Genomic DNA, 23,824 nt, shown 5'->3' on the forward strand with positions numbered 1-23,824 from the left:
GGCTCATTAAGCAAATGGGCTTTAAAGTGCCCGATAAAAATCACCCTTGCACCGTGCTCACCCCTACAATATTATCATAAAGGGTTACCCCTTCTCCCACGAATTATAATGCGTTTCACGGCTGCTGCCTTCGGTAACAGGTAGATTGTTGATCCTCGAACCCTCGTCGTAATAGTACGTCAAATGCATGCACGCGTATTTTGTCGGGGTTCAAACCCTTTACAACAGTTTGTACTCGATAATGGACTGCTTAATTCTATTCCGATATTCGTTAAACGACGCTACTTAACTTGTCATGCGATAACCGTCTTACGTTATATTACCACGCGTTATATTGCATTTCTTTGCATTATCTTTCATCATTTGTTATATCGCCACGCGTTATATCACCTTATTTTGTATTGTTACGTGTTGCTTAAGTACGCACTGTATTTATATGTGGTGGTCCTACACGTTATATCACCATGTGCTATATCACCACTTGTTATATCGCCACGCGTTATATAGCCACGTGTGACATTCCCTACGCGTTACATTGTTACGCGTTGTTCAGCTGAGCACTGTATTTTACATACGTGGAGTTCCTTCACGTTATATCGCCACGCGTTATATAGCCGTGTGTGGTGCTATATATTCGTTGTATTATTATGTGTGGTATTCTCTATAAGTTGTATCTTCATGTGTTGTATAGTTATGTTGTGTTCTCCATGCATGTAGTTCCTTCGTGGAGTTCCTTCACGTTATATCGCCACGCGTTATATAGCCGTGTGTGGTGCTATATGTTCGTTGTATTATTATGTGTGGTATTCTCTATAAGTTGTATCTTCATGTGTTGTATAGTTATGTTGCATTCTCCATGCATGTAGTTCCTTCGCGCTATATCGCCACGTGTCATATAACCATTCATAATTATCACAGCGCGTTACATGTCCATACATTATATTTTCTATATGATGTACATATTAGATAAGTCACACATAGCAATTCCTACAATCAACGGCAATATACCGAGAGCATTATCTTTCTCAAAGTATTTAAATCAGATTTATAAACTTGTAAATACTACCCCGATGCAATATCAATTTCGTCGTGCAATATATTATAACACAATGGAGTCCCATTAAAGAATCAATTTGAACACAGCGCGAGAGAAGGAATTCGATTTCGATGAATCTCTTCCGTGAGAACGGGCCATCGTTTCGGTTATTACGACACTGGTATAGCGTCGTGTGGCCTTCCGGTGTTTCTTCCGGAATCCGTAATGGCCGCTCGCAAACAATAGAAAAATTATGTTCACGAGAGTTGGCCGCAAGTTTTGCAATCTTTCCCCGCGTGGCTCGCCGTTTATTCAACGCGTATGACGAGCTTTACACCCGTAACGCGGTTACACGAACGACCACCGTGATACACGGCCCTGCTACATGCGCCAACTTTCTCGATTAAGGGATGATTTGCGACCTACGCGATATCGTCGCCGTTTCTTCCCCGACGCTATTTCCTCCTGGTGTTTCGCGAAATTGTCGCTCAGAAGTTTTGCATTTCGTAAACTTCTTGTTTGGAGATGGACGATTTTATTCAACGCGTTATTGCCGTTTCTGGGGATACTGTTTCACGGAATTTTCTTTGGACGATGTTCTCTTGAGTTGCTGAAATTATTTCCTTTCTTTATCATACAACTTCTATGGCAAGTATTTTACTTCGGTTGTTCGATTTGCTTTGATTTTATTATTTTATTATAGCGCGTCTTCTTATAACATGACTCGATGCTAAGGGTAGTTCTAAAGAGCCTCTTTAACGTTGCATTATAATACCGTATCATAATACTAAATTATTATACCAAAAAAGTTCATACCTATATTAAATGTACACAAACTAACAACCTATAAGAAAATAGTAATAAATATAACAGCGGAAAAGCTTAGTTAAGCGACAAGTTTGAAAAGAACAATTAAGGGTGTGAAAAGCAAGCAATTTCGAATTGCTTAATAATCCTCGCAGACCATTAGGCCTATCTCGCGAGCGCAGATGTATACGAAGAACAGTGAGGGTTGGTCTCGTCATAAAGACCGCCAACAACCCCCGGAGTAACTCGAGTTCGAGCGATCTCACGGCGTCGAACGAGGAGATTTCTTTTAATTAAACTGCCCCCACCCTTCAACTCGTTCCTCTTTCTTTTCCCTCTGCCCGCTTTCCACCGAAAACGGGACTCCCAGGACATAACAGCCGACAGGCACGCGTTATCAGCGTTCGCCAGCAGTCCAACCCCCGTCAAGTTAACTGTACCAACCCCTAAAGCCGCGATCTCCGACTGGCTTTTACAGAAATTCCACTATGGACGCTGATCATTCGATTTTTCTACACTGACATATGTACACATATACATTTCCTCAAATAAAACTTTTAGTTTCTAATATTTTTACATGGTATTAGGGATTTACTAGTAATCGAGGGATTTGGTAATTGAGTTCGTTAATTTGGGGATTTAGAAGTTTGAGGATCTGGCGATTTCTAAGGTTGGAAGTTTGGGCTTGAGAATTTGGAAGCTGAGTTAGGGATTTTTAAATTCGGGACATTGAGGGATTTAGAGAGGTGCAAATTTGTGGATATTATATTTAGAAATCTGAAGATTAGTTTTCGGAAGAATTTAGAAAGTCTTTATACTGTGGGCTGAAACCGCAGTAGCTGAGCAGTTACGGTGAGTATTCGCATATTCTGCGACCGCTTTCCATAAGTGAGCGCGTCAGTACAATAACCCAACATCAAGTGTAGTAATATTAAACGATGTAGACACAACTTATGAGTATATATATAAAATTTAATGAAGGTGGTAAAGACATTGCATAGTGCAATTGGCTAAAAAAATATCTCTCGCAATAATGAGAGAAATATAGAGTACTCCATTAAAAATGTGAGTATATTTCGTTGTCCTAAATATACGTATTCGTTCGAGACAGAAGGCGGTTTCTCGACTTTATAACCGGCGCGGATTCGATCGGATACGATTCGAGGCGCATTCAATTCGCTAACGAGCGGTCGTGATTAGCCGGCCACTGTCCAAGGGTTGGATGGATACCCTTCCTACGTTCACCCTCTCATTACCCCTCGAGCCCCTGGTAATTTCACGGAACAGTCGGTCGAAATTAGCCCGGCCTGTTTGTACGTCGGGACGTTCCAGGCATTTCCAGCTAAACCTGAAAAGCCGTCAACCGAGCTTCTCCCTCGATCGTGCGTTCAAATTTCTTTCGGCGTTCCGTGAATCGCCCATAGAGAACGATTCTTTCCGGCGAAACTGCGACCAGTCGGTCTCTCCATTCTCTCGGTCGTTGCCAAAGTCTTTTCAGAGTCTCGCTGGCTCGAAACGGATCAATTAGGACGATATTTAACGACGTATTGCGCCGGATTTGTTTGTTACCTGGCTACCTCGCGATTGTTTATTCCGTGGGATCTTGACTGCCCGTGTGAATCGTGAACTCGGCCTTTTGTTCCCCCGATTCTCGATAAAAGCCCCAAAATTACACCGATTTAGCTCCAGCTCTATTTACCTCCGAAGTAATTCGTTGATCACAGTCTCCCGCTCCAATGAAGACAGTTATGATACTCTATCATATACATTAACTGCACAATTTATTTACATGAGTTGCGCTACGTTGACGCTCGATAATTCTCTAAGCTCCGCCTCCACAGCCCCGAGAGCGGGAGATTAACTATACCTACACACTCTTCAAAATTATAAATGGACCAGAAAGAGATACACAACTGTTATATTAATTCAACTCCGTAACAATGAAACACCATAAAAAACTTATGACCCAAGTTGTGACCCTTTGAGTTAAATCATTGCGATGGTCAATTCGTTAACGTCCGAATCTTCTGTCGATTATGATCGAGTCCGCTTCATTATCTCGAAGTTCGAAACGTGTGACAGAATTAGTCTGGAAGAAAGTTCGATGGGAACAAACGGACACCATAGGAACCAGAAGGAGGTGGAGGAAAAGTGTTCGGTAGATTGCCTCTGATAGATAATAAAGAGGGCATTTCTCCAAGGGATTGTAGCGCGACGGTAACAGCGCTACCGGACCGTGTCTGTTCGCTGACAGATATTATAAGTAATTTTGCCAAGGATGAAGAAGGACGAAGGACCGAGAGGTACCTGCTGGCCACCCTGTTACGAGCGTCCAATGTGACACCGGGCCCGTAACTTCCCCTCTCGTCTTCAACCTGTTTTCTACTGTTTTTTTTTTTCTTATTCTTTTTATTTCTTCACCTGGCCCGCTACCATAAAAACGAACAACTACGGAATTGTCGCTTCTGCCGCGACGAAACGTGCGAACGACGCGGCGATAAATGCTGCGGACACTGATAGCTTCATCACTTTCTGCATCGCTGCTTTTTCCTCGAATGTGATTTTTTGTTGTATGTTCGCCGTTTTGAGGTACGGGACAGTTTGAACTTGACGCGAATTAATGTGGGAAAATTAGGGAACATACGTGAATACATCCCCTTTCCAAAATTCGTAAATCAGCAATGAAACCGTAATAAAAATTCGCGAAACCATAAAACGAGAGTGAACGACCATGTCCGAAGACACCTATCCGTTGCAATTTCAGAAAATTATCTCAGCTGGAACACGATCGAGCTTTTAACGTGCTCCAGTTAGAATTCTGCCGGATAAAAGGTTGCACCGCTTATGGCGAAGTGCAAACGGCGTCATGGCCTCTCGAGGCGGGAAATTTGTCTAAGAAACGGAGGAACTCGAGACAGACATCGCGCGGAAGAAATCAACGATTGTCGACGATTTAATGGACACCCTATATTTGCTCATTAACGGACCCTCTGTCGTGAATCCCGAGCACTTCCACAAACTCTCGACGACGGAGGAACGACCGGGAAGAGGTGAACAAGGACGCACAAAAGGGACGAACGGGCGTGGTCGGGTGGGAGAAATCGAAGGATGAAAGGAACAGGAAGAAAGGAAAGAGGAAGAGGATCCCTCATTACGAGTTTTGCGAGAGGAAAAGCGATACGTTGCGATACTGCAACTGATACGGGGTAACTTCACCCTTCAACTTAAGAATGCACGGTTCCATTTTTATTTATTTACCTTCTAATAAATTCTCCTTTAAAAAAAAAATAAGAAATGTTCTTTGGAAGTAATTTTAAATTAAGAAGGTTTAAGTGAAAAATATAATTAGCCAGATTAACAATAAGCACTCTCAGACCTGTAAAACATCTGGTTAGGATTATGAAGTCTTTCTAGAATTTCAAGTTCACCCTTCAGCTACTCTGTTCGAAAATTTAAGAATGCAAGGTTCCATCGCCATTTATTTACCTTCTAATAAATTCTCCTTTAAAAAAAAATAAGAAATGTTCTTTGGAAGTAATTTTAAATTAAGAAGGTTTAAGTGAAAAATATAATTAGCCAGATTAACAATAAGTACCCTTAAACCTGTAAAACATCTGGTTAGGATTATGAAGTCTTTTTAGAATGTCAAGTTCACCCTTCAGCTACTCTGCTCGAAAATTTAAGAATGCACAGTTCCATTTTTATTTATTTACCTTCTAATAAATTCTCCTTTAAAAAAAAAATAAGAAATGTTCTTTGGAAGTAATTTTAAATTAAGAAGGTTTAAGTGAAAAATATTATTAGCCAGATTAACAATAAGCATCATCAGACCTATAAAACATCTGCTTAAGATTATAAAGTCAGTTATCTAGAATTAATATCCACAATTTCTAGATACATTTCCCTGTCACTAAAATATCATGACTAAAAAGCGAAGTATAGAGAAATGTTTTAAAAGTATTACAACAAACTATCGTAATAACCTGTTCGTCACGAGATACATTTTATCTTGGAGTTTGATAAAAAGCATAAAAATTTGTTGTGCATTTCTCAGAACGTATTAGCGTGACCGGTTCACAGTGAAACGTCTACGATTAAATACAAGTTGCTTCTTCTATTTGTTGAATTCTTTTTTTATTCTTATGAAATCCTTCGAAACTATGGCCACGACGCGTTTAAAGCATGATTAATATACAGGTCGTGGTTTGAAACGATACCTAGAGGCCACATTAGATTTCATATCCACGCGCGACGATTAAATCTCGAACGAGATCGTCATTGTTCCCTTCGTGGAATTATTATCACCTGGGTAATATCGTTTTTAGCCGGTTCACGGCCAGATCGTTGAGCAAACGAGATGAGGAACGGGTCGTTCGCATTTCTTCTCGTACCTGCACTGGAATCTCGACGTATTATACGCGTCGATTCAAATATCGTGTTCCTAACCTCCCCAGGAAAATCTATTTTCTTCTTACCTTAGCTTCCACAAAATTTTATCATCATTACATTACACAAAATTTCATCATCATTTAACTTTTATTTCCAATAAGTCTTTACAAAGTCTGCTATATAAAAATTTTACTGGAAATATCTGCAAGTTCTACAGCAAGAAAAGTGCCTAACCTAACCATAAAATCGCCATTTTAAAAAGTTCTGAGCTCATAGCAATGTACCCCGAGGCTACAAAAGCATAAACGCAGTAGCGTAAATGTCCCGATATCGATCAATGAATCACCTTCGATTCAGTTTTTCGATATCGCAAGATCTGCATTCTTCGACAACGAAACATCGATCCAGCGATCAGAACAAGTGCATCAAAAGCAAAGACACCGGTAGACGCTCGTAAAACTGGTGTCGACTGTAAAGAACAGTCTAACTACCGAATAAGTGCATTGAATGAATTCCATCGATTGCGACAGATAGTTCTCGACAATCTCCGCGAAACGATTGTTCCCCGATCAACGTTGTAACCTCGACGACCAACAGAGAAGAGAAAGGTAGAAAGAGAGAGAGAGGTGAAAATTTTTCTACGACGGATTTATCTCCTTTCTCATCATTAAATTCACTGTATTTTACGTAACGTGGGAATCGACGGAACGGCGAACAATGCAGCGGTACCAAGTGTTGCACTGGTACAGAATCGATCGGTGAATTATTCATTCGCATGAACGGCTCGTCATCGTAAGTTCGCCATTAATTATCGATGCGTTCTAAACGCGAGGTATTTACGTTTATGTAACAATTAAGGTAAGAAGGTAGTGCAAGATTTTATGGAATGATTTTGTGAGCGGAGGGGGAAGGTTGAGGAAGGGGTTGAACCTCGAAATATGGACTGATCTTCGCGTGACAGAAATTAGTGACATGGTGGAAGTGTTGAGGTTGTTTAATAATAAAACAATTTAGAGGTTCAAAAATACTGAAGGTTCAATGTCTTATATGTCCTAAAGGCACGGGTTCTCAAAGTTCCACGTCCTCAGCGTCTCAAAACCTCAAAGTCCTAACGTCTCATGTTCCTAAAGTTACATATCCTCAATGTCCTAAAACATCAAGGTCTCAAAGATTCCCAAAGTTCCACGTCCTCAATGACTTAAAACCTCAAAGTCTTAAAGTCCCAGATACCCAAAGTTCCACATCCTCAATGACCTAAAACCTTAAAGTCCTAAAGTCTCAGATACCAAATGTTCCACATCCTCAACATCCCACAACCTCAAAGTCCCAAAGTCGCAGGTTTTCAAAGTTCCACATCCTCAACATCCCACAACCTCAAAGTCCCAAAGTCGCAGGTTTTCAAAGTTCCTCATCCTCAGCGTCTCAAAACCTCAAAGTTCTAAAGTCTCATATTCCTAAAGTTCTACATCCTCAACGTCCTAAAACCTCAAGGTCCCAAAGATTCCAAAGGATTGATATTCCCAACGTTCCACACCCTCAACATCTCAAAACCTCAAAGTCCCAAAGTCCCACGTTCTCATAGTTCCACATCCTCAGCGTCTCAAAACCTCAAAGTTCTAAAGTCTCATATTCCTAAAGTTCTACATCCTCAACATCCTAAAACCTCAAGGTCCCAAAGATTCCAAAGGATTGATATTCCCAACGTTCCACACCCTCAACATCTCAAAACCTCAAAGTCCCAAAGTCCCACGTTCTCATAGTTCCACATCCTCAGCGTCTCAAAACCTCAAAGTTCTAAAGTCTCATATTCCTAAAGTTCTACATCCTCAACGTCCTAAAACCTCAAGGTCCCAAAGATTCCAAAGGATTGATATTCCCAACGTTCCACACCCTCAACATCTCAAAACCTCAAAGCCCCAAAGTCCCACGTTCTCATAGTTCCATATCCTCAACATCGCAAAACCGCAAAGTTCCAAATCTTCAACGTCTCAAAACCTCAAAGTTCCAAATCTTCAACGTCCCAAACCCCCAAAGTTCCAAGTCTTCAACGTCCCAAAATCCCAGAGTTCCAAATCCTCAAAGTCCCAAAATCCCAGAGTTCCAAATCCTCAAAATCCTAAAATCTCAAAGTTCCAAATCTTCAGCGTCCCAATCCCAGAGTTCCAAATCCTCAAAGTCCCAAAATCCCAGAGTTCCAAATCCTGAAAGTCCCAAAATCCCAAAGTTCCAAATCCTCAAAGTCCCAAACCCTCAAAGTTCCAAATCTTCAACGCCCCAAAATCCCAGAGTTCCAAATCCTCAAAGTCCCAAAATCCCAGAGTTCCAAATCCTCAAAGTCCCAAAATCCCAGAGTTCCAAATCCTGAAAGTCCCAAAATCCCAAAGTTCCAAATCCTCAAAGTCCCAAACCCTCAAAGTTCCAAATCTTCAACGCCCCAAAATCCCAGAGTTCCAAATCCTCAAAATCCCAAAGCCTCAAAGTTCCAAATCCTCAAAGTCCCAAAATTCCAGAGTTCCAAATCCTCAAAGTCCCAAAATTCCAGAGTTCCAAATCCTCAAAGTCCCAAACCCTCAAAGTTCCAAATCTTCAACGCCCCAAAATCCCAGAGTTCCAAATCTTCAACGCCCCAAAATCCCAGAGTTCCAAATCCTCAAAGTCCCAAAATCCCAGAGTTCCAAATCCTCAAAGTCCCAAAACCTCAACATTGTAAACCTCCAAAGTCCCAAACCTCTAAATTCCCAAATCCTCAAAGTCCCAAAATTGCCAAAATCCGAACCTTCAAAAATACCAAATTCCTAAGATCCCACAACCCCAAAGTCCCACAACCCTAAGGTCCCGCAACCCCAAGATCCCACAACCTAACCTAACCTATTAAACCACCAACGCCCTCAAAACGCGAAACAACCTCCCAAAGTCCCAAAATCCTGCAACCGCAAACTCCAAAATAGCAAATCTACAAAATTGCAAAGGTAGAAAACTCAGAATAGCCCGTTAGATTTCCCCCGGAGTCTCAGCTCGTTCGCTTTTCTTCGAGATTCCATGAAGACCGCCATTGATTGATTCCTTGTTAATTAAAGAGCCGTAGGAACGTGCAGCAGTGGCTGTCGCGAATGGTGGGTGGGGAATACGGAGAATCGATCTTGGAACAAGAAAGTCTCATGATCGGGGAAAAAGACGAGGAGCAGAGCGTGCCTTCTCGATCCTAACCTCTTCCTTCCTCTGCTACCCCCTGTTTGCCCTCCTTTCCGTTCTGCATAAGTGCACAAGCCATGAATATTCATGCTGGCGATCGATGGGTGGAAAGAAAACAACATCCAGTGTGGAATCCGTCGTGAAGAAATCGGATCGCGAAACTTTCGATTTCTTCCGATCTTCGGGACTGTCCCGGAGTCATTCGTGGTCGCACGACGAGTGGCCCGATTTTAATAGCTGCGGGGAATTTCACGTTCGATAATACCGTTCGGTGCAAATTCGCCAATGGAATTCCAGATCGTTAATGGATCGATCCAATTCCATGCACGTAACGGACTCTTTTCTCGTTTTGTATTACCGTGTCGTATGAGTAGTCAGGCAGAAGAGATATCGCTATTTTTCGAGAAATATGACCTTGATCTTTTTATGATGCGATCTTGTATGGCACTGAAGATGCTCATGAATAAATTCACCTTGGCACACGCTTTCATGACACGTTTAATGTATAACATTCGCTTTGAAAAACAAGGTTATTTTCTTTCTAACCCCTTGCACTATTTTGACTCGTAACGCACTCGTACCTCGGCCGTGAACAATTTTACTCAAATTTTTAATACGCTTCGATTTAGAGTTGAAGTCCAATTATAATTTGCATGGTCAACAATGGAATAATAACATATTGAAATAACATTTCAATTTTTTGTCTATTTTAATATTATAGCTTAATTGTGCAGGTCTGTCTGACGTACTTGACAAATAAGTCATAGTGCGAGGGGTTAAAAGTCACCTCGTTTCTCGAAAAATGCAGACATAAAAGCTTGACTATGAAGGATAGTCAAACTACCAAGCATCATTGGATTGCATTTTTTTAAATTCTTACTGTAAATGAAAAAGACTGGTTTATGTTACCTAAACACCTTATAGAATCAAGCGATGTGGCACTGTAAGACTTGAACAATACACAAACATTATAACCTATACCAAAGAATCCCTTCATGCTCAAAAATATTTATAATCTATAATACAGTTTATTGACATCGACCTTCAGTACCGAATGCGTGTCCACCCAAAACCGCAGAACCCCGTTACATAATTCCTCAAAAGTTAACATCCCCTGTAACGAGAAAAGGTCCGTGTTTGACTTTTATCCCAACGTAACAGATTCGAAAGAAAGGAAACAAGAAATCTCGTAATCGAACAGAGCTCCCCCGGCTGACGCTTTTCACCGACCTCCTTCAACCCTCGCACAATTACAGAAATTAAAGAATCCTGGCTGACACTGACGAAGCATCAGCGTTGGATCTACTCCCGCGATGGTCTCGATTCGTTACAAAAGAGTTTCAAGCCCACCGGATTGGTCCACGGAACCCTGGTCACGCGTTTACGTTTAAAACGAGGGGACCCCCTCTCGGGACGGGTCGGCAAGGACCTCGACAAATATTTGGTTAGTCTTTGATGGGCTTCGAGAAAGTACAAGCAGAGGATACCAAGGTTGCTTTGGACGAGAAGCTTCGGGGGTGGAAGGGGTGGAAAAACGGGCGCGTGCTGAAGAGCGGAACCGGGGAATGTCGGGCATTTTTATTGCTTCCAGACTTTTCTCGAAATTCGGTGAATCGATGAATCTGATCTTGTACGTTGCTGTTCTGATCTGCTTAAACCGCTAATTTCGAGGGGGAGACTTTCACTTTTTGTTTTTCCAAACAAGAAAAGGAACAGCTTATTTATTAAGCTCTTTAAGTACTCTTCAAGTAACTTCGAGTCTTCTGTTGCTGAAGAAATGGGTTTAACTAAATGATTTTGCTTTTAATTTTCCAAATGTTATTTTAACTGATACTGCAATATCAAACATGTCTCTATGCCTCTGTGTCTCTGTGTCTCTGTGTCTCAATGTGTCTATGACTCTATGACTCTATGTCTATGTCTCTGTGTTTCTATGTCTTTATGTCTTTCTGTCTCTATGTCTCTATGTAAATTAATTATTTATGAATGCATCTAAAATAATAGTCGAAGCAGTAACAGAGCCGAAATCTCCACAACAAATGTTTAGTTAGATTAAATCGATCGAAATACACTATAGTTAACAAAGTATACACTCAGTTAACGAAGCTGAGTGTATAACATACATCGAAAATTGTCCTTTCTGTTTCGCCAAGAATCGATTTTATCACGGAGAAATATAATCAACGTTTTAGCGTAATCGTCGAAATAGGGTCGTTCGGTCTCGTCTTACCACTCCAACGATCCTCATTATCCTTATAGCAATAGCATAGAGAAACACAGAGACAAAAGAGATAGAGGGTGGTTGTACTCGAACGACACAGCTCGAGGAATTCCGGAGTCAAATTACCTTCTCTTCCACTCGATGCTGTCCTCTCGTTCCGGCTATATTGGATTCTTAAACGCTGACATTTTGGAGAAAACTGCCCCGGGCAAATGCGCCACTTTCAGCTACCGAGTTATCCTACGCCCCTGCCAAATTGTCCACCTTATCGTCTTAATCATTCCTCTGGATCTTCGACAATTCCTCCACTGAAATTTTCTTTCGAATTCATTAATTATTCTTTCGAAATTTTGTTTATTTTAATATTAAGCCTTGTGTAACAAATTTTTTTGCTTATGACATTTTCTTTTCATTTTCGACGCCATTTTAGTAATCTCATGCAAACTTGATGTAATAGCAACTTTGAAATATTATGAAGTCAACGAAGTTTTATAATTATCGCCGCCATTTTGTCTGATCTCCTGCAGACTTCGTATAATGGACTTTAAAATATAAAATCAATGAAGTATTTCATTTTCGACGCCATTTTCCTGACCTCGTGCAAACTTGATGTAATAGCAACTTCGAAATATTATGAAGTCAACGAAGTTTTATAATTGTCGCCGCCATTTTGTCTGATCTGCAGACTTCGTATAATGAACCTTAAAATATAAAATCAGTAGAGTTTTATAATTTTCAACACCATTTTACCTATCCCCCCACAAACTTGATATAATAGTAACTTTGAAATATTATAAAGTCAACGAAGTTTTATAATTGTCGTCGCCATCTTGTCTGATCTGCAGACTTCGTTTAATGAACCTTAAAATATAAAATCAATAAAGTTTTATAACACTCAATACCATTTTACCTATCCTCCCACAAACTTGATATAATAGTAACTTTAAAGTATTATGAAGTCAATGAGGTTTCATAATTGTCGTCGCCATTTTGTCTGATCTGCAGACTTCGTATAATGAACCTTAAAATATAAAATCAATAAAGTTTTATAACACTCAACACCATTTTACCTATCCTCCCACAAGCTTGATATAATAGTAACTTTAAAGTATTATAAAGTCAACGAAGTTTTATAATTGTCGCCGCCATTTTGTCTGATCTGCAGACTTCGTATAATGAACCTTAAAATATAAAATCAGTAGAGTTTTATAATTTTCAACACCATTTTCCTACCCTCCTTAATATAATGAGCCTTAAAATATAAAATGGATGTTTTATTCCTTCCGCCATTTTCTTTTCTACAAAGACATAACTGTTAAATATAATAAAGACGATGAAGTTTCATTCCCTTCCGCCATGTTTCTTTCCCGCAATATCGTATAGAAAAATGAGATAATCGAGCTGAACGTTGCGGAGATATTTCACAATTTGAAATTCGCTGTATGAAAAGAAAAGCAACGTTTCGCGATACGCGTTCGTACAATATTCATCCGCGTGGACGTAAAAGTCGGACGCAATCCTGTAAAAATACAAGGTTTTACCTCGAAGGTATATCAGCTTCTCTATCCTCGCATTGATGGTCCCCGCGGTACAATAACATTCCTCCGCTTCCGTTTTTGTATTTTGTAAGTCAATTCGAAACATGAATCGTATAATAATTCAACGAAGCTAAGGAAAACACCCTGGATATTATTCGTCCCACCTTGGACCACCCCCTTAAATCGAACTCCATATTTATGGGAACGGAGCTTAATGGAAAATGATAACTTCAAGCGAACCATTGTATTATCTTTGAAAAATAAACCGTCGATGTACTGAAAGGATAAAGACTTTTACGAATGTTCTCATCCGAAGAATTCGCGTATTCATCAAATATTCACGTGATCATATGGACAAATTCAAAACGAATTCTTGATTGAAGGACTATATGGCACCAAAAGTTGTGCGTCAACTTCGGTTTTTTGCGTAAAATTATACCGGGTGGGAGCGGAATAATGTATTTCGCGGTGGAAACTACTTGCAATTCCAATGAGAAAACTGAGTGCTAGGTGAGCTCGCATCCCGACGGATTTCTGTCTTCTCGCCTCTCATACATATTGTGATTACTTCTAAAAGAGGATGAGAGCAGTAGCCCGCTCAATGGGAAAAGTAAGCACCGTACTTTCGGGGTGTTAATAAATATCACCTATCAGAATCAACTTCTAAACAATAAACCTCTTTTACAAAGGTGTATACATTCTTTAACAGTTATACATTTATCGAAGAATTATACACTCTTCAAGAGTTATTACACTCTTCAAGAGTTACACTCTTCAATAATTAATCGAAACGCTAGTAACTTGCTCAAAAAAAAATACAGAAAAATTTAAGATTCTCACTCGCGTACTTGAATGAACAACCGAATGATCGATCGGTGACGGTAACAAATCGTCCCGCAGCACAGGAAGGAACGATCTTATCGAGTTTCCATTTCCTGTCGTTTCCCTAAAGCTGATCAGCGCGTGCCTCCGACCTCCTATCGCGTTGTTCGCCACGTGAATTCTTGGTCCCTCGTCGCGACGATGTCTGCGCGATGCTAAATAGCAGAAACATCATTCCGTGAGTGCAGGGAAATTGCTTTATCGCGCGGAATAATGGCCCGTATTCACAGTCTACGCGCTCATAATTCTCTTCGATTGCACTTTTCGAAGATTGCACGTGGCTCGATCGAACTTTACCGCTGTTCATTGTCGTTGAACGATTAATAACGTTTTTGATTTGTAACTTTTCTACGGTGGTTAGAAAATAGAATGAGGTTAGTAGTACTGTCGAGAGTGATCAATTATTCATTTTGTGTCAAGTAGTGATGGGTTTGAACTTTTAAACGTTGATGTCAATGACTAAGGTGTCCATCAAAAAATATAATATTAGGGGTACCGAAAAGTAATCAAAATTTTGTTTCCTGGCGAAAAATATTTATTTATTAAAGAAATCTTAAATCGGCAAAATAATTTCCATCACTTTCTAACGCTTTTTGCCAGCGTAAAAATAATTGTTCCCTTCTTAAAAAGATCCTTCGATTTTTCATAAAAAAACTTTGAAATCATCGAAGAAATTTTGATTACTTTTCGGTACCCCTAATATAAATTTGAAGATGATAAATTATTAAATTCACATGTGTCTCTGAAGTTATTTCATTGAAAGAATATCTCATGATAATTTCTTGAAACCTGCATTTAACAATGAAATAAAAAAATATAAATTTAAAAAGAAAACATCGCTTAAACTTTAATCTTCCCATAAATTATAAACGATAACACCAGTACAACTTTTATAAATAATAAATCAGCAAATTTCTGTGCATCAAACATATTAAACTTATCTGGAGGAAACGCGCGAGAGAAATTGTTAAAAGGAATTTTCTTGACTCAAAGTGATAGTGATATATGAACACGAGGTTTGCAGTACTGTCAGTTCCACTTACGTTACGCGAAAAATATCAAGAGCAAAGTTCTAGTTTACAAAAAAAAAAGAGAAGAAAACCGAAGGAAACCACGTTCCACGAATCCGCAATTATTTTAACAGAAAAATATTCGTTTACATAATCACGCAGTAATTCGTTAATTATCATACCGCGTGTCTGATCACCGCGCGTCGGCTTAATTAGAAGCAATTACCTGCCGTGCGACGAAGAATATTTTATCAGGATAATTACGTCTCGTAATAAAGTTTCATCGGGCCAGACACCAATCAGCGAAACGATCTGGTCCGGATCGTTCCGTGGACTGTAGAGCGGGTAATTAAAAGCATTGTCAGAGTACAAAAGCCGAGGTACAAGGCGCAAGAGAAGACGAAAAAGACGAGAGACCGCGAGAGAGGAGACACTGAACGCTCCGCTTTCGTGGCGGGGACCGATTCGTAATTACAAAGTGCGATCTAAATCAATCTTGATTACACGGGAGACGTTGCGTCGCCAATTTACGTAACGCAAAAAAGAATATACCCGAGATTGCATGTTATTTTGGTACAATTAAATGTAATGGTCCGATAATTATGAGCGGAGAAAGATACCTACACGAATCATAGGTTACGGCTCTTGCCACGATTTATGATACCATTGTTTACTAGGAATATGTGTATCTTTTTGTGAATGAATTCTCTTCTTTTAAGTACTTATTTCGTTAACTGCACGTGACGATAGAACGCGTGGCTTTCGTTCATCAATTGTCCCTGTATTAATCGTGCGAAAGAGCATAAACATAATACAGCTAATACTATCAAACTCATATATGTATACATATGTGTAATTTTGCCACATAATGGTGGTACACTTTTGCGAATGGCTTAAACGCTAAAATCCCTCAGTAAATGAACACCGATTATCAGTTCGTGAGATTGGTTTCGAAGAGTAAGTCTATAAAGAGAATAATGAAACGATCTTCGTTAATATAAAATTTGTACTCAAAATATCTTGATAATACAACATATATTTGTGTATAGTACACTATATGTATACATGTATAATAAACTACGACATCAATCATAATCGCAGAACGTTGGACTTAAATCCACCTCCCGCGGTAACTGATCGCTCAGTTAAGGCGACCTTACCGTACCTCCTCAAGTAAACCCAAATGACTGGTACATGCATAAGGAAAACTTTCTCAGAATATCATCCTTGACACTGTATCTCAAGGTCCAGATCCTTAAATATGATTCTAAACCTCGTATTCATCAAATCTTTAAAATTCCTGAATGACTGAAAATGTTGCTCCTCCAAAGATCTGAAAGTTGCACATGCATTTTATGCCTCGAACTCTGATGGCGAATTGTTATTAACAAGCGTGACGATCATATTTCTGTAATTATACGAGCAGTCCCCCCGGATTCCAGGGACACGATTGATTCCCGTGGGGGCGAGCGTCGATTGAATTCGACCGAAACCGGCAATTAAAACCGTGGCCGTGGAATCCGGAGCGGATTCCGCGCGGGAAACGATAGAAGGACCAAAGAAGTTGACGTCCGAGCGTGGTGACGGGGAGACCGAAGGAGAGACGGAAGGTGACACGCGCAGATCCGTGAATGCGTGGAAGCCTGTGGCGGTGCATCAAGGCGAGACTATCTTTCTGCGGGAGGAAGCATCCGAAGGAAACAATTACTCCGAAAGCGAGTGCATAAATAAGGAGGAAGGGAAACGGTCGGACATAAAGAGAGGCCCTCGATGCTCTTCTTGAGCGCTGCTGACTGATTTGCATCGACTGGCCGATGAAACGCGGACAAAAGCTTGTCGCACGGCCCTTTGTACGGCTTTCCGCTCCGAGATTCTGAAGATACAGAAACCTCGAGGAAATACTTGCGTGTCGAGTCCGGCACTCTTTTCTTCTTCCACAGAAGTAAAGCTCGATGCACTTCGATACTGATTAGTAACGTGGGTGCGTAAGACTTACCTTGGAAAAGATTTTGAGGTTTAAAATCGTTCGAGTCTACGATGTGATGTTTAAATTGTTGATCTTTAGATGTGGTTTGAAAATTTCGAAATTTTTAAATGTATAAGTGAAAAATTATGAAGGGCATCTCAAGGTTTCAACAGAACTGCTGTACGATGCAGAAATAATCATAGACTCTTTCATAAAAAAAAATAAGATGTATGTATTAATAATATACGAATCTCACCAGCAAGGATATAAGTCCTACCCTATTAGCAAAATAATATAATTCCTCCGTAATATGATTTAAAGAATGTTAATTCAGAGTCAGGATGATTACAATGAACGTAAGAAAGGGTCGTAGAATGTATTCGAGTAGAGTGCGACTTTTTACCCGCGAAGGGAAAGAGGAAACGTGTATCAAGGGGTGAGTGTAGCTGTCGGCGGGTATTCGGGCGAAAGAGGTCCAGAGGGGTTGGCAAATACGTAGGACGCATTCAGATCAGTCTCAGAAGAACGTATAGAAAAGGTTTTCGGGACGCGTCAGCAAGAAACATCAAAGTCCATGCCATTCCCTCCAACCGAATACAAATACAAGCTTGTATGTGTACGTACGATTGTATCGTTCTGTCGTTACCTCGCAGTTTCTTGCTCTTTCGCAAAAAATATTTGACTGTTACAACTTGGTTCATGAAAATAGGTTAGGTTAGCACCTTCGAATTTTTACATTAGACTTAAGTACATTCATTAACCTCTGTACTTAGACTTGTAAAAAATTTTAACTGCTAAAATTTTTAAGCAGAGAAGCATAGTTGAACAAAGTATAAAAGTAATTTTGAGGAAAATGAAAATCTTAAATGACATAAAGCACATGAACAATTAAAACGAAATGAAATATGATCGAAGGAAAAGGCAGATGGAAACGACATACAGATACACCGGCCATAATACGCGAGACGGAAAATAGCAGCAATACTCTTGAGTGGCTGGAATGGTGGCCTGGGGGACCTACGGGATAAGGATTTGCTCCAAGGGGAAATGTGCGAGTGGCACATGCGGGAATGCATATGCAGGGAATAGTGAGCGCAGGTACGTCCATCTCTGGCGTTTTTGGGGTCCTAGAAACCTGACACTTCTTGCATCAACATCTCAACCTTTCCTTCAAATATTTTTCTACGATCTTAGATCTTGCATAAAATTACATAAAATAATGTTCGAGATGTTTGAGTAAGAAGGACAGATGTAGCAATTCGAGGAAATATATTCAAGGACAAAATTTATCTTAAACTTCTACATGTACATAGACTTCCTACTGCTATAGTACATTAAGTCACATTAATATTATTTTTATGTTGCAGACAATTTTATTATTGTCTGTTGAATATTGTCTGTTAAATATTGTTTGTTAAATATTGTTTGTTAAATATTGTCTGTATGAAGCATTTATGTATGAACATTTTCTTCCAGCCATTTTGTACAAAAGTTCTTTGAATATGGTCGAAGACAGGGGTGCCAGATGATCGCGACACGTTGCTGGGACTCCGAGGGTTGTCCGCCCCCATCTCAGATCAATAATACCATTCCGTTTCGAGCGCATGTGCGACGTAACATCCCCCATAAGCGAGCTGGTTTCCACCCCCCAGATGAACTACGCTCCTTGCACCCCTCCATGCAACATTCATAGCGCCATCAATATTATACGCGCGAAATAATAACCTGTGCATTTATTATGAGGGTGGCTCGAGAGCTCCGTAAAAAAGAGACCCTGGCGACAGGGTAATGATAAATTATGCGTGTAAACTGTTATGCAAATCAATTGGTGTCGGGGGTGAATCGTTGAATATGATGGATCACGAAGTTGTTCGAGTCTCGAAAAAATAATTGAAGACACGACAGCGATGACGCTTCGTTACGTTAATTATACACGCTGATGCTTTTGTAGAATTTTAATTTTGTAATTTTCGTATGGAATGTTGGAACGAAAGTCGACTAGGAACTATCCAAAGTAGAGAGGTTATGTCTTTGGAAAGAACATAGTATAAGAAATGGCAAAAGGCTCATCCAACGGTCTGTTCAGCAAAGAAACGAGGAACTATTTGATGAGGTAATCGTCGCGATCGGCATCGATCGAGGTTAATCCGCCATCGTCCGAAAATACGATGTTTGCATTGTTAGCGAAACGAGATAGCGAATAAAAGAGAGGGACGAGTAAAAAGGACTCTAGTTACGTCATAAAAATCTTTATTATCTCCAGGGCAACCCTGAAAGCGATTCTGTCGCGCTTGTAATCTCGGATCCTTGAATTTCCTCATACATATCCCATTTTCATTTCCCCTCCTTTCCTCCTTGCTTTTTTTATACTCGCCAAGAGAGATACGTTCTCACCTTAGGAGACGGGATATCGAGAATATATGGAAAACGAAATATGTACTTTTTAAGCACGCACTTCTGGGGACCGGTGTTCAACTGGATGATACCCATAGCGACCATAGCCGACACGCAAAAGCATCCGAGGATCATTAGCGGCGAAATGACTTTGGGTGAGTTCTCAGCGTCTTCATCGTCCCCATTGTCGTGGACCTTTCGAGGAATTCGCCGCTCTTAATAATCATGTATCGCGACGACAAACCGACGAGAACGGACAGAAGAAAAGAGATCCATAAAATAATTGAACGCTACGAATCGTTCATTCCTTAATGAGCTCTTGTTACCCTTTCGTACTCTCTTTCCCAAACTGCAAAATTTTGCATCAGATTATTTTATTCTATACAAAAATATTTTATACTCCGACATCAGCAGGAAGTCTGCCACAAATAGAATACGGTTGTGTTGCGTTATTTGCAGCTATTTAATTTTCAGCATTGGCACTCTATTCCATGGTATTCATGAGATTCGCGGTCAGAGTGCAGCCACGAAATTTGTTGCTGTTCGCGTGTCACTTCGTCAATAGCTGTGCACAACTCACACAAGGCTACAGGTATCTCGACTACCACCATATCTCGAAAAGTGTACTCCAAGACCAAGACAGAGGAAAGTGACCTTTTACTTTTAATTTTAGTAGCTTTTATTTTTAATTTTATTTTTAAACTACTGTACATTTTAATAAAACTGTTCTATATTTTATTTATGCTCCTTCATTTACAATTTCGAATTCAGTACTTAATATTCAGTAATAGAATGAACGGTACTCTTGCACTTCTGTGTCGAGTATGGTCGATCACTTCTCTTGGATCTTGTAAATAATTCAGGTAAATAATTGAATACATATTTTCAACATATGAATGTATGTGTGTATGTAATACATATGTATGCATGTGTGTATGTATGTATGTATGTATATATGTATGTATGTATGTATGTATGTATGTATGTATGTATGTATGTATGTATGTATGTATGTATACATATATGTATTTATATGTAATATGTATGTATGTATACATATATGTACTTATATGTAATATGTATGTATGTATGTATGTATACATATATGTATTTATATGTAATATGTATGTATGTATACATATATGTATTTATATGTAATATGTATGTACATGTATATATACCCCTATTGCAATACATTTGATTGAGAACCCCTTAACCTACTTCATAAATTAAATTGACAAACCAAGGACTGCAAATGAGTAAGTCAAAAAAAGATCGTTTCAACCCTTAACACATTCGTCATTAAAAAAACACCCAAACCTAAAATAAACGCAAAGTAGTATTTTTCTTGGGAGTTACATGAAAATGTAAAGCACTATTTTTCTTGTACTGTTTCCATTAGTTTTTTCGGCCCCAGTATCGGGTCCAAAAGGGCACCAGTTTATTCGCCGTGGCCCCAATTCGGCGAATGTATAAGGAGAGCAATAATTTTCTAGGGGTTGCTTGTTTCTCCCGTTTCTTTTCCCGCGCCTCGAGCAGGGCCACTCGATCGAGCTGGGGTCATTTTATGGGATCTGGCACGGATCAGAAGCACGAATCTATCCCCGGTATTCCAGTTTTTCCGAATGCTAAGCCACGTCCCGTTCCAGCTCTTTGCATTCGTCCTCTCGGCCTGGGGACGCGGAGTCCGCCCTCGCATCCCTGAATAAATATATATGGGCTGATTAGCCCTGCTTGGCTTCGATCATGCGTTTCTTCCCTTTATCGGATCCTTTTTGCATCCTGAAAACGGTGACGTCACATGCTGTTTCCAAGGGACATTCTCCCTTGGAAAATTATTCGAATGTCGATGGTAACGCCGAAACTACTAAACCGATCAAATGGCAGCTCCACAAGTTTCTTATAAGATACACATTTTGTTAAAGTACATTCCTTGAAATCAGCATTGAGTTTCATCAAGATATGTGTGTACTAATCTATGTTTCGTCGTTTGTTTATTTATTTTTTAACTTCTGTGCACATTATATGGTTCAGTGTTAATTCCAGCTTACTTAGTAGTGTAGTCAACAAAATATATTTTCCATAAAAATGTATCGTGAAATAAATTAAGGCTGATCAACTCTAACTGCAGAAACTAATCGGAGAGCAACGTTCATTTTAGACGATCGTCCATTTTGTTTCCGAAGCTCCTGCAAACGCACCCTCGAAAAGCAGAAGAATTTCCACGAGGGATTTTCGCGCGTTTTCTCAAAGAACGCAGGAGAGAGCAAGGTAGACGAGGTCGAGGGATGAGTCCTTCGGGACTGATTTCACAAACAAATGCCGACGATTGAATGTTGGCATGTCGCAAGATGGATCGCTCTCTTTGAATCACAGATTACCCGCCGCCTTCCTTCCACCTCGTCCTGCGGGCCTCTTGTCTCCGCGTCGGCTCTTCCAGTTCGTCCTTCCTTTTCTTGCTCCACCTTCTCTTTGGAGGCGCCTCCACCTCCGCGAACGAACCAACGGAGAAAGATAGACAAAGGTCCCTGCGAGTTGGCAGCACCGGCAATTTGCCACATGCCTACGTAGCTGACTCCCTTCTCTCCTCTCTGCGGGACTCTGTGTCAACGCCAAACCGAATCGACCGCGATTCTTGAAACTCCGGACACCGATCGACGATCGAACGCGATCTTGATCACCGCTGACGTTACGCATTAATCTGCAAACTTCTTTATACGCTACTTGCTTTTTCTATATTGCGTTCGGGGATTCGAATGCGTCGAATCGAATGTTTGCGATTGTTGGGAAAAATTGGGGTAGTTTGAAAATTGTTGGGGTGAGATTTTGAGGAACAGTGATATCATATGTGGATCTCTATGTTCTAACTGATATATGTTAGATTGCTGCATTATAAATACTGATGTCATAGATTAAATCCGTGTCCTCAAGTCCTTGCACTCTCCTTGTTAGATCTTTATATTGTACATGTCTAATGGACGCCTCTTAGGTATTTCAGACACCGACATTCAAGATCCTGCACCGATAAGGAATCGTTTAGTCGCAGCATTAGATTTCCGCGAAATTGGAACTCGTAAAAAGGCTCCTGAATTCAAGTCGAATCCTGAAAGCTCTCCAGAGTAAAGGAGTTCTCGAACGGACAAATAAATCGTTGGGTCTTTAATCGATAAATAAACGATTAAGCGAAGAATAAAAATTAGAAGACGCAGGACAAGGAAAACCGCGGGGAAAGACGGCGGGAAAAGTGAAATGAACTGTAAAGCGGAATGCACCCCCCGTAGAACTTGCAGGAGGAGTAAAGGCACCCTCGACTTTTCGTCGGTGGATGATCTTTAAATTAAGTGCACCGGCTTACAACGCCCGTGTAAAATCTTTCGGGGGTGGATTTTCGCTCGTTTAGAGGAAAAAAAGGTTCTTGAAACGCGTGGCGAATAGAGGCTGACGAGCAAAACCCCCTCGAAGAAATGAATCAAACGCACCCTCGATGCGTTAGGTCGTCCCATTTGGAATGCTGACTATTCTCCGAGAAAGAGAAAAATAACGATTCCGGAAAAAAGAAAATCGAAAGAAATGTGCCTTGTCGTGTCCAAGAAAATGAAACAATTCCTTTCGGGGGTGATCCGCGAATTCAGAAATATTACAGAAAGCGTGCGATTTTTTTGGGAAAGTCTTCGACGAAGGATCACCGCTGTCGAGATAAGGTTACGTGGAAAATATTCCTGGTGGATTAATAAAGAAGTGGTAGTCACCCCTTGAAAAATAACACCGAAAACGGGGGCACAGGCTCGCCATACGGCCGTGAAAGCGTTCGACGTTAAAAAATCATGAGGGTGCCATTTTCCTCGCCGTTCATCCCCGTTGAATCATCTCGAATCGCTGGGATGTGCTTTCGAGACCAATGTCGCGATCGTATTTCGCGGAAACAGGAAAACACGGAGAGACGGGCTTAAATTTTATTCCCCTTTCCCAGAAACTCTTGAGTATTACTGGGGTAGAGGGACGTATCGGTATCAATTTTTAAAGATGCAACGATTTAAGGATATATAGGTACATATATGTAGACTGGTAGACACATTTGCAGATCTCTGTACGTCTAAATTTATGTATACATATATGGTTGCAAGTCTATATGTCTATAAGTCTACATATTTATATGTTTATAAGTCTACATGTCTATAAATCTACATATCTATATGTGTATAAGTCAACATGTTTATATATCTACATATGTATATGTGTATAAGTCTACATGCTTATAAGTTTACATATGTATATGTGTATAAGTCTACATGTCTATAAATTTACATATGTATATGTGTATAAATCTACATGTCTATAAATCTACATATGTATATGTGTATAAGTCTACATATGTATATGTGTATAAGT

General features: G+C 40.1%; 1 protein-coding gene and 1 long non-coding RNA gene across 3 annotated transcripts in view; one reads left to right on the top strand and one right to left on the bottom strand.

The window, feature by feature from the left end:
• Positions 1-23,824, bottom strand: part of LOC143264788 (uncharacterized) — a 76,607-nt gene that overhangs the window by 41,848 nt on the left and 10,935 nt on the right. The gene's annotated exons all lie outside the window — the stretch shown is intronic.
• LOC100880888 (mitochondrial pyruvate carrier 1-like) lies at positions 17,790-20,173 on the top strand. 2 transcript variants are annotated; one of them, XM_012282198.2, is made up of 4 exons: positions 17,790-18,139; positions 18,518-19,154; positions 19,441-19,590; positions 19,910-20,173. In XM_012282198.2, the coding sequence occupies exons 3-4, from the start codon at positions 19,476-19,478 to the stop codon at positions 20,086-20,088; spliced, it is 294 nt and encodes a 97-aa protein (XP_012137588.1). In that variant the 5' UTR covers positions 17,790-18,139; positions 18,518-19,154; positions 19,441-19,475; the 3' UTR covers positions 20,089-20,173. The 2 variants fall into 2 exon arrangements, with proteins under 2 accessions (XP_012137588.1, XP_076389760.1); XM_076533645.1 differs by having other exon boundaries at positions 17,806-18,139; positions 19,490-19,590.

This window comes from Megachile rotundata, chromosome 7 (assembly GCF_050947335.1).
Source record: "Megachile rotundata isolate GNS110a chromosome 7, iyMegRotu1, whole genome shotgun sequence".
NCBI classification, from domain to species: domain Eukaryota; kingdom Metazoa; phylum Arthropoda; class Insecta; order Hymenoptera; family Megachilidae; genus Megachile; species Megachile rotundata.

Excerpts from the sequence above, each read along its gene's own strand:
- LOC100880888 (XM_076533645.1), top strand. The coding sequence starts at position 19,096 with ATGGCAAAAGGCTCATCCAACGGTCTGTTCAGCAAAGAAACGAGGAAC. Across the intron at positions 19,155-19,489 it reads ACGAGGAACTATTTGATGAG|CACGCACTTCTGGGGACCGG; the intron begins GTAATCGTCGCG and ends GTACTTTTTAAG. Across the intron at positions 19,591-19,909 it reads TAGCGGCGAAATGACTTTGG|CATTGGCACTCTATTCCATG; the intron begins GTGAGTTCTCAG and ends TTTAATTTTCAG.